We start from the raw sequence: 12,072 nt of genomic DNA on the forward strand, positions 1-12,072 counted from the left end.
GCATGTCCCAGAGTAAGTCCAGCTTAGCTGGTTTTTTCCTAGGCTACAGAATTTTAAGTCTTTCAACTTCAAAAAGATTAAAATTAAAAATAAACCAATAAACGACATTTTAATATGACGGATAGTTTATTTGCACAAAAAGCTGTGCTCAGTGCTTTAAATAGTGTTTCTAATAAACACATTAATAAACTAATTAGCACATTTTCAATCAGAGAAATGCTGGCTGTTGGAAAATCTTGATAGGCAGGTTGCAAAAATTAAAAATGGAATATCTAAAAGAAGGATCAGGAGATCTGCAGTTCACCAGTTTCAGAGCTGGATTGTTTGAAGAGAAGATTGAAGTGGAGGTTTTATTTTAAAAGACCACCAGACAATCAGTGTGTTTCTTGTGTGTGGGTCTGTGCTTTGTCCCCTTCAAAACATTTCATTGAGCATAAGTGCCTTTGTGTTCTATTACGTTAACATCCATTTAATTAGCCTGTATTATCAATTTAAAAATAAAAATTAAGTATGCTCAAAAGTGACAGACATTAAATTACTTCAGTGGGCAAAACGGGAAAAAAAATCAATAGAGCATTTAATTTTACTCATGATTGATTATGCCAATACTGTGCACACCTCTTTCAATCAAAAACAGGCTCCTTTTATATAATACATTTACCACATCTGTTTGTGTAATGTATCAGAACGTTCGACTGGCCTGGATTGACTATAAACAGAACCCGCACAGCTCCTGCAGGCGGAGGGTGGGGACTGGAAAAATAGTAAACAGGATGATGTATAAGCTCCAGCCACTGAGTGTTTAAAATCAAAAATAATTCTCTTCATGTGCACTTATCTTCGAGTAGCTCGCTGATTGCTACTGAGCCCTTAATAAGCAAAGAGGTTTTAAGAGACACACAGAAATCACATCGCAGTCCCCACTGTCACTGCTTTAATGGGACTCCTTGATCAACACAAACATTGCCGAAGCAGACGGGACGCAGGCTGTAATTGATTCAAACTGGGTTTCATTTCTTAGGATAAATGAGAGTGAAGAGTTTTTAATATTGCCCATGGTGTTTTCATTATTTCATCCCAAATAATTTGCGAAGGAACAGCAGACAGAAGAATAGGGTGCGTATCTGTGTGCTTGCTTATGTGTGTGTTCGTGTGTGTATTTGTGTGTGTCGGGGGGGGGTTGTCTCAGACTGCACTGGGGTGAAATGTTTAAAAATGATTTAAAAAATCAAATTCAGCTTAATCAAGCCCCTCTGAAGACTGGAGAGTGCAGATTCCTATATAAACAAATACTCAGACAAATTGCAGAGCCATATGGTGCCAGAGAGTGTCAAAGCTCCACTTTTCTCATATTGCTATTATCCCTCATCATCAATTTGTTTTCCCTTCATTAACTTCTGAAGGGGTTGAGGGGTGTTTTCTGCAGTCTGGCAGTAGGGAATAGGCTTAAGAAAACACACACACACACCTTTTTAACATCTGGCCATCACAGGTACCGTGAGTGTCCCACACTTACAGCTGTGACAATGGAGCAGGTCCCTTTCCCCCGACTCTGAACAGGGTCAGATGCTTAATGAAGTCGCTGCAATTAGACAAGTGCAGACGTGCAAGCCCCTAGTAACACCGAAGTAACGACTCCTAAATTAATTTCTGGAGCCTCCTTTCTCCAACAGGTTGAAGGGCTCCCCTGGGTGCCTTCCAGGTGTTTTAGCAGTAAAAGAGTTAATTGAGTACAAGACACCTGACAATACTCACTTAATTAGGAGCGTCTCTGCAAGCAGCCCGAAACAGATTGCCGCCGCCTTGAATACGGAGTGGGGAGGGGGGTCCTGGAACGCTGTCATCATCCGGAACACCACGAAGGGCACCAGGGCCAGCAGGGCGAGGACGGCTGCGGAAACCAGCCAGGCCTGCCACTGGCACGCCACCCGCCTCCACGCCGAGGACCTCCGCAGCTCATACTGTCGGGAGAAGCACACACAGCGCTGCCTGAGCATCCTTCGGCACCGGTTGAGGGTTTCCAGACACCGCGCTGGAGAGCGGTCAGCGGAAAGGAAAGGCTCAGCTAGACCCATCGGGCGACAGCACACCAAGCACCACCGCGAGCCCGTGCTGTGGACCAGCCTGGTCCATTTGGGTCTGTCCAGACTCACCCTGTGTTGGAATAATCTCTAATCGTGTCTTTTTTAGAAATCACGATCTGGGCTGACTAATGTCGTACTTCCTGCTACCGAGATGAGCTGTAAAAATTGTTTTTAGTTGTGTCTGAACCTGAGGGAAATGTGTTTCTTCATGCTGTAGGTGGTGTTGTACACCCTCTACCGAGTTCAGCAGCTGTGGCTTAAAAGGAGGGAAGAATGAGCCCATCTTTGGATGTGGTTAAATGAGATGCCTGACATTCAGAGACATAACAATTTTTGAGGGACGAGCAAGGAGTCCACATTCACCGCAAACAGGAGTCGGTCAAATCTCACATTTAACAGACACATTTCGGATGAGCATGCTGCAGGTCCTCCCGACTCACATTGCTGTGCACCTTGACTCAGAATGACGCTGCACAGGAGGGGAAAGAAAAACTAAGAAAACCTCCTGTGAAAACTCTCAGAGCACCGCTCCTGTGCTCTCCATCAGGGAAACCAAACAGCTTCTGCGTGATATTTGAACAGCGTATAATTGGTGCCCAGGATTCATCTGCAAATGCACACTGCTCGTTTTCTTTCAGGCTGCTGTTCATTAATTAGATTCTTTGTGGCAAGTGCCATCGAGCTATCTGCGATGTTTAAGGTTACATCAAGCCTCAGTAAATGGCTGCATGATAACAGGATGCATCCATCTTCATTACTTAGCCATCGCTGTCTGTGCCTGCTCCGCCGCAAGTAAGGGTGATGTCAGTGGGAGCTGAAGAATTAAACGTTTTATTCCAACCAGATTCTGAACTTTCGCCTCTTTTTATTTCATGAGTAGTTCTAATTAATTTGTGGGGAAAGCCGTGCCAGCTCACATAGAACATTCCTTTTGAATGCAGGGCTGCCAATAATGATTTGAGCTCTTAATGTCTTACATACTCAGCTCAGTGTGGTTTTGCGCTGCTTTAAATGTTGAATTAACTCAGTGTAACTACAGGACAGCTATTCCACTTCACTCTTATCTTATCTAAATCACACCCTGCCTACTGGCTGCTAAAAACGGCCAGATACCAGACTTAACCAAAACACAAGCCCACTTCACACTGGCTTCTTCCCTGCCCTTCAGACAGCGCTCCCTCCAAAGTGAGAGAACAAAACCTCATCATGAACCACCCTTTTGTGCATTCTTTATCCTGAGAAATGACAGCATGGATCCCCTCTCTGTTTCTCCCCCAAACCTCTCACTCCTGTTTTCCCCCGCCCCAGGGTCCTGGATTTCTGGATGTGGCCATGTGGCTGCAGGCTGTCCAGACACACCAGTCTGAATGCTACTTTCCACACCACAGTACCTTTTACCAGAACAGGGGGAAGCCCCCACTGTATCAGCAAGGCAAGGGTGTCTATTCTTGTGGCCCAGTACCCTGGAAGAGAAGGACATGTCCACTCTGCAGGTCCCCAGAGCAACTGCAGTAACAAGGCACACGGAATAGGGGAGCTTCCTGACAGCATGTTTACTGGTGATTTCATGGTGCTGTTGTTTGAACTAGGGAAACGGGGTCGGCACTCAGGGTAGGGGCAACTGGTGACCTCAAAAGACACTTGTGTTTTGAGCACACCAGGTGGTGTTTACACTAACTCTTAAATGTGGGGTTTCAAGGGGGGCATACTGGTATTGCGGTCCATTAAGACCACTAATCCTTTGTATTTCCAGTTGACAGTTTTCAACTCTTCATCACCATTGCCCTGCCTCACTCATCCCTGCTGCCCCGGGGGGGAGAGATCTCTGGCAGGCTCGGCAGACAAGCTGGGCCCAAAGCACACCTCTGTGCTGCAGACTGTGTGAATCCATTGAGGAACTGAAACTGAGATCTGAAACTAACCTTCACCATTGCTATTTCAAAATCAATCCAGAAATTAAACAAATGATGGTAGTGTTGTTCAGCAGTAGGGTGGTTAGAGTTAGAGCAAAAAGGCCAATCTTCCACCTACTACATCCCCCAGAAGCCCAAGGAAGGTTACCAGCTGACCTATCTTGACCCATCTCCTATTCTGTCCTGCTCCTAGTTTCTCTGTACTTTTCTTGTCCTTCTGGTGTGTCTTTGTGTGGGGCTATATATTTCCTGGTCACCTTTTCCTCCTGGCTCAGCATTGAGGGTTCGGGTATCTTCAGACCAGCTTAGGACCAGGTCCTCTCCTCCATGGCCTGAGGCCATAGGTTTCTACCCGACATCGCCTGACCTCCTGACCCGGGTTAAACCCTGTTTTGCCGCTACACATGGGGTCTTTTTTTTGCTCTCCTGGCCATTCCACGGCATGCCTCTCCGACATCCATGACATATCTGGCAGTGATGATTGGTCAGCTGACTATATAACCAGGAAACAGACACTTTTCGGGAGCTCTAATTCCAGAGATCCATGCCCCGTCAGTGTCACTAAAACACCAACATTTATGATAATCTTTTGTTACTTTTTGCTGCTTTGGCAACTTTGCAATTCATCAGTCATGACAATATAGCTCTTTGAATATTTAATCTGGCATTTGATAAACTAATTTAAGAATTTCCAAATCTCTAGATAGGCGGGGAGGGGGGGGGGGGTGAGTGTGGCTGAATGAACTGTTAAAGGACTGTTTTCCTGTTTTATTTTGTCAAATGGCCATGATAACTGAGGGACCAGAAAGAGTTTCATCTTGAATTCATCTTGAATGTTTTGTTATAGCACAGTACATAAAAAAATACTGGATGCTGGGGCTGAAACTATTTTGCCTGCCTGTGGTGGCATTACAGCAGCATTTTGGCAGTGCATGACAGAAGTTTGGGAAGTCCAGTTGCCTCTGAGTAACTTCATGAAAAACAGGACAGCAACTGACAGACTAGATAACTGTCTTCTCTGAGCGAGAAATAATAAACCTCCACCTCATGGAAACTCTCTCTTTCTTTCTGTAGATACCTTTTTTTACGAGGAGGTCAAAGTTCATAACACTTAATGACCTGAAGCCTTACCAAGGCTGGGAAACCAGAGACATTTTTTAAGCCTCACAGAGATTAGAGTTATCCATATTTCCCCTTTTTCTTGCAAAATGAAGTGAAGCAACATGAAAAATTGGTTATTGGCTTGTGTTGGAGCCCTCAGCAGGGAAAGCATGGAGAAGTTCATTAAGACTCAGTGCTGAGAACAGGACCTCAGGAATTCATATTGTGTGATGCTCATGGCTAAGTGTGGGAAGAATTTTATTATGTAAGGGAGACGGGACAGCTGGCCGAGTGAGGAGGAGGAATATATATGATTAGAAAAAAAACTAGAAACAAACCAATATCAGGGGCTTAATATTAAGAGCTACAGAATATGACAGAATGTATAGAAACACTTGTTGATCTAAGGCAGAGGATGTTCACCTAGGCCACTGTGTGAGAACGTAGATATCACACATCTTCACGAGAAAGTGTTACAGTACTTTACTGTCTTTATTTCTGAGGTCCCACTGGACAATCTCTGGAGACCATCGAAGACATTAAGTCCATGCTCTGAAAGCACAGATGCAACAAATATAACATCAGCTCAACTCTCTTATACAGCACTATCCCTGTACACACCAGCATCAATGCACGGGCCAGTGGGTGGGGATTCTGAACTGGATGACTTTCTCTCTCATTTCTGCTCACAGGGTAGTTCTACACTCGCAATCACAGACCCAAAACCACCTTTTAGCAGGTCTGTACATATTGTACCAAAACAGGGCATTCGCACCCCCCAGCTATACTACTTAATATCATTCCGGTGTGCATACACCTGCCCTGTGCTTTCTGCTCTTTGCTCTTGGAATTCAGTGCCGCTTCTTGCCCAGTCGTGTGAAGATCAATGTGTAATAAAACATGAACAAGCATGTGGGAGACGAGTGCGTTGCTGTCCCAGGATAACTCGTGGTGCTTTAATAAGTGCACTGCAGAAGTCTCTTCGCCCAGTGCCTGTGTGAGTGCAGTCCAGGAACTTCATGGAGCTGGCACATGCACTGTGCTTGAGGTCTTGTGCTTCTGAAGGGTTAGCATTGTAAAGTGACAAGGAAATATGCCTATTGATGGGTACCACCTTGTACCCTTCCTGTCTGTGCCTTTACCATGATTTCACCAGACTTTATCGCACTTCACTGCTTTCTGTCACAGTGCTCCACAGGGAGCTTTTTCAAGGTACTGCCAGTTAAAATAAAATACTCTTTCAAGGGTATTATCAATGAATGAGCATACAGATGTATGAATTATAATCTGGACAGTGAGGAAACCTGCATACCTACAAAGAGAGACACGTTCATTTTGACTGAATGCTTACTGGAACCTGTGAAATGAAATAAATCTCCAGTGTCAACTGTCCTCTGTTCCCTGTGTGTTCTTTCATTGATGTATTTTCAGTCGGGCTTTCAGTCATCAATAATGCACTTTCAAATGCTTTTGTCATGCATTTGACTCTTGAAGGTGGGAGTTTTAATTTCTGTATTACAATTCCTCTTAAAACAGTCACATGTGCTTTAAAGGCACTGGGAATTTCATTGTTGTATTCCTGAGTGGCCACAGGATGTGGAGAAATGTCTTTGTTAGCAGCAACATACACTAAGTCTCTCATGTCCCTGAACAATGAACTGAGCTCCCAGGGATCTAGTTTTAAGATCTAATGTGTCACAGTACAATGGAGGTGTTTTTATTCAGAAACTGTTAAACTGTTGTGAGATGGGAAAAATGGACATGAAGAGTCTTAGTCAGATTGAAAGGTCTTAAATAATCAAGGGTAGTTGGTAGCTTACAGAAGATTTACTAACATTTAATTTTCTTGCAAACTGTATTTCTCATGCATCCAGTCATTTTCAGATTGCATCACATCTTAAACCATGGGCTTGTCAGGGTGAAGACGACTCTTCAGAGGTTAAAGCAGTACAAAAGGTTACTGTACCCTCAAGGAGAATTAGATTACCGCAAAGGACCGGACAGAAAAGCAACATAATTGAGACAAACCATTGTGACCTGAGTAGAATCTCTCTCTCTCCCCCTCTCTTTTTGTAAAAAAAAGGAAGAAAGTACAGTAGTCTGGTATTTATATCAGGCAAATTGAAAAGGTCTAAAATGGTTTAGTTGAGAGTATCACATAATGACCAATTTTATCAGCTGAAGAGGCCATCAGAACAAAGGTACTGAGGGTTTTCTATAAGGATCATGGTCTGCGTGGACATCTGAATGAATCTGTGAGGTTTTCTGAAGCAAAAGACATAGACATGCTTCTGTTTAAAAGTGAAACAATTCCTGTAATTGTGCACGAGGACTGAAATGTGACCCCAGTCTGCACAAGTGCTTTTTCACGCTCAGCCACCGAGAACCTCACCAGTCTTAGACTTTGAACCACCATCATGGTCTCTGCTGCTAATTCCAATTTACAAAAACCTCCATCACTTTACAAGTTAAATCAAGGTTTGAATAAATGAACAACTGAGTTTCCCTTGTAAAGAAAAAAAGAGTGATTAACCATTATTTTTTAATCTTGAAAATGTTTATTGTCGAATAATGGTGTCAAGTCAGGGTAAAGGTGGAAAAGCAGTTTTAAGTCAGCACGTGAGTGTGTGCAGTAATACATTTTGATGGGAAAACCAGTGTGAAACTGCCTTATTTCAACAGCTCTCTTACATCTGAGGGAAAAAAGATGGGCTACATCCATCCATTACTAGAAAGCTGCATATTCCTAGGAAGAGTCACCACACCATCACACTGGCCCCCTGCCACCAGCTTCGCTTTGCCTATTTACAGAATACTTCTTAATAACCAATTAAAACGCTTATTTTTTTAACAAAACAATATTCTGTGGCAGCCATATTTCTTAAAAAAGCATATGGAACAGCAAATTCTAATTCAATTCTCTCAAAAGCCGAAACCCCTTCTGAAGATTACCCACCCTAGAATGCTATGCTTTTTGAAGTATTAATTCAGCTGTCTATTCATTTCATACAGCAGGCTCTTTGGCAGCTGACAAGGCCTCTAAGCCTGTTTCATTCATCTAAAAAGACTCGGGACAATTTGATGCGGCAACAGTCCTTCTCTCCTGTCCGTGATCCTCACACAATCCCACTCTGCCGCCTGGCCTCCCTCTCGTGTGACAGGCACGCACGCCTCTGTTTCCTTCTCCCATTCACGTCTTTACCAATACAAAACTTGTCCAAGACACAACAGGGTATAAACGAATGCCCACACCAGATGGAATTCCTCTCCATTCAAGTCAGAAAAGACACCGGCAGAGCTCTGCGCTCCCACTGGACAGAGAGCCGCTCTCCAGGGTGGGAAAGATCTGAGAAATCGGCAGACTCGAGTGACCTGCGCAGGGCCCCCAGCGCACCCCAGCTCTGACGCACTGCGAGCTCCTTCAGTTCATCAATCTGCTCCGCGGCCCAGCCCCGGCCTGCGCGCCTTCACTCCTCCGCGCCGCAGTCATCTGGCGGACTGCATTAACAGGCCCATTGTGCAAATTGGTTATCTCCTGACCCAGGCAGCCAGATGTATCCTGTCATGATTTTCATCACGGACGCAGGCGAACGGGTCTGAGGTTAATACAATATCTGCAATACCCGAACCACTGTCCCTCTGCAGCTGAAGCTTGCCAGCACATTCACTGTCAAAGGCATGATCGAGAAACTTACATCGGTGTACACTCCTGCAGTCTTTTCTTCTCGTAATTACCTTTCCCCCTTCACATCTCATCTTCTGTTTCTCTCCCTCTCATTTTTTTGCAAAGCACACGCCACACAGAGACTACAATTATTAGGGAGAGCAGAAAGTAGAAATATATTTAAACTTCAGTATGCAGGCTCAAAACCCATTATTGATTTAAAATCCGTTTTGTTCCTCAATACATAAAATTAAAGACAGATTCTAGTCTTACTTTTTAACTTGTTTTAGTGCCTTTTACTTTAGTCTTACTGTCTTGGCTTCTCCTTTGTAACTACTTATGCATTTGCAGGAAGCCGACTGCGCTCAAATAAACGCAAGCAATTGAAATTAAATACTATGAAGCATTCGGAAAATGTCTTTATATTGCCTTCCTTCATTTCAAACATGGCACAGGCTGTTTTGTCTGTGAACTCAAGTGGAACAGAAAGCTACAGAATGCAATTTATGTCAGGAGCTCGGCTACAGAAGGACAACTAATTCTAATTAGTCAAAATTCCCCACAGGCCAAAAGGAGGCCTACTGAGGGAGCCCACAGCCTCACACTCCCCCTGTCTTCCAACAGGTGGGTAGAGGCCTACCCCACGTTGTCATGGCGATATCTCCTGCTAGGCCTTTAGCTGGACACAAGCAATTAATTGACTGCGTGTCCACTCTTTAAATGTGATACTTTCAATGTACTTCTGAAGCAAGACAAATTAATTCTTCTAATTGGATGTAATTAAAAATAGCAGAATGGTTTCCAAGGCCCATAGTCATTGGATATCTTTGCATATCTGCGTTGTTTTTCTCTATCCTTCTCAAGGCCTGCTGTATTCAGTTACAGTGTTATCTCCTCTTTGTCCCCATCATTCTGCTTGAGGACGCAGCATTGCTAATTAAACCTCCGAGAGGGACAGGCTGCTTTGATTGCAAATCAGATAACTATATGTGCTGCTATATATATTGAGAGGCATTAAACACACAACAAATGAGAACTGAAACACCAGTAACATTTGTAGCATTTTTAAGGCCTTTCAGTATATATATATTTAGCAGAGCATATCTATACACACAGTGTCCATAGTGTATATATAAATTATAGTGCATACATAATACATACATAATTACATAATGCACTTGATTTTGAATTTGACATTGTAAACTTTTACACATTGTTAAATTTTTTTAGCATTTAATTTTTTATTTTTTTCCAACAATGTACTGCATGCATATCTGTAGAATAAGCGTATTATTAAACACTGTGGTTGGCCCAGCTCTCCTCTTCCATCATGCAGAAGCTTTCTGTACATAATGGCAATGTTTCTCATTTATTTTCTCTTAATTATATATAGCGAATTGCAATATGTTTTATTGCAGCCTTGCTGTATGTGTATTATTATATTTTATGTATGAAGGAACTAATCTAGAGTACATATATAATTAAGCCACAGGGAAGCACATCTACTTGCACATGAAGCTAATAGGAAATGCCCCAGTTTGCGCTCTGCCTCCTGTGAAGTCCCGACACAGCACAGCAACACGAGCCCACAGAACCTCATCAGAGCCTTGCGGACACCAAAGTGTTAACGATGTGCTAATGTTTTATGAATATGACCTTTAGGGACCATTCCAATCAATCAATAAAGTGAAAAAAAGCCTATTGGGATTATTTAAAGTCCAACATACAAAATGTAGGGCACCATTTATCTTCATACAATCATTATTAATGAGTGTTCAGTTAACCCAAATACGTTTCCTACAGCTGTGTAGCGTATATGCAGTGTTTATGTTTCTCAAATTTCCCTTCCAGCTCACAAAAAAAGTTATCCGCCGTACTGCCGCAACTCAGGAAAGTACCTAAGTCATCACAAAGTTCTGGAAAGAGGGTTAAAAAAGCTGTGGAATCGAAGAGCATCTGCACCTTCTATCCACGATCCTGACGACATGAAAGAGATGTTGCACTAATGATTTATTCCTGAAAGGTACCAGAACATACGGTGAAATATATTTCTCCTGTCTTTTACTCTGCATGCAAATGCACTGATGTGTAATACAAGCACACGCACGTATTAAAAATAATCAGTCCTGAACACTTAATACCGTAAGAACACCATGCATACCTTACCCTGCTCCTGTCTGAAGTACAGGAAGATATTCTTCACATTCCAGACATTATTCTGGAAAGATGTAAAATACTGTACTCCTTTTTCACTAGGCTAACCTATCCATCCTACAGCAGCATGCCTCGTGCCAATACTGTGGTGAAAGTGTTGAGCTGTGTCGGATGAATCCCGTTGTTCCCCATGGATTCCCAAAGACATCACCCCCGAGTGGTCCGCATGAGTCCTGCAGCCTCCCCCGACACCGCAGGGGCCAGGGGACACACACAGGGGCACTCGCCGTGACCTACCGCGCCCCCCGCTCCTGGAAGGCTGGCTTTCTCAACACGCCGCGGAGCGTAGCACGATGGCGACAGAGAGAGAAAACAACTCGGGAAACAAGAATCGGGCCTGAACCAAACCCACAGCCCCCTGTCTGGGCACCGGCTGCTGCTAGAGGAGCACGAGAGAAAAGCCACATCCCTAGCGAGGGGCTTGCACGCTGCAGATTCCTGGGGCTGGGCCTCCAGCAGCACTGGCACCAGGGCTTCACATGGCAGCAGGCAGCACGGGCGGCTGGGACCCTGCAGATGATCGCTGTGCAGTAAAACAGTAACCATGAATAATGGTCTGCGGCGATGAGCAGGGGGGTGCCATCATACAGGGAAGAGGGGAAATTCAATTTCCACCTCCTGACAATCTGGAATATTGAAGTATGACCATTATTTTTTATTTTCCACAATTTTGGTCAAAAGACAGTTCTGAGTAATTGATTCCCATAATGAGCTATGGTTCGTTAGTCAATTTAATTTATAATTGAATTGGATGGATGTAACTCTGTAAAGCTGTCTCGGAAGGATCTGTTGTGTTCTTTACTGCGTTTGCAGCAGGGGCTCCTACTAACAGAAAGCACCATGCTGGGGTTTTGAGTGGGGAGGGGGTCATTTCCAGAGTCTGCTTTCTGTTAATGAAATACTTTAGAATACTTTAGAAAGTGGTTAAAGAGTACGGCGAAAAAACTAAATGTCAAAGAAGAGTGCTTATTTGTAAAAAAAAACAGGCTGAATGAAATTCCTACTGAAAAAGCTTTTACAAGATTTAAATGTTTAGAAGCTTAGAGCCATTCCGGTCTGAGTTAGGATAAAGGTAGTGCATATACCTATCCTCCTA

The 12,072-nt window shown here is 43.6% G+C and overlaps 1 protein-coding gene across 1 annotated transcript in view; it reads right to left on the reverse strand.

The window, feature by feature from the left end:
• The window catches only part of LOC148823263 (uncharacterized), a 101,686-nt gene that overhangs the window by 19,620 nt on the left and 69,994 nt on the right, over window positions 1–12,072 (reverse strand). Inside the window, exon 4 of the mRNA XM_088927396.1 lies at window positions 1,756–1,961. Within this exon, the coding sequence (XP_088783522.1) occupies window positions 1,756–1,961 (206 nt within the window). The remainder of the gene's footprint in view (window positions 1–1,755; window positions 1,962–12,072) is intronic.

The sequence above is a fragment of the Atractosteus spatula genome, chromosome 11 (genome assembly GCF_055471065.1).
Source record: "Atractosteus spatula isolate fAtrSpa1 chromosome 11, fAtrSpa1.hap1, whole genome shotgun sequence".
NCBI lineage: Eukaryota > Metazoa > Chordata > Actinopteri > Semionotiformes > Lepisosteidae > Atractosteus > Atractosteus spatula.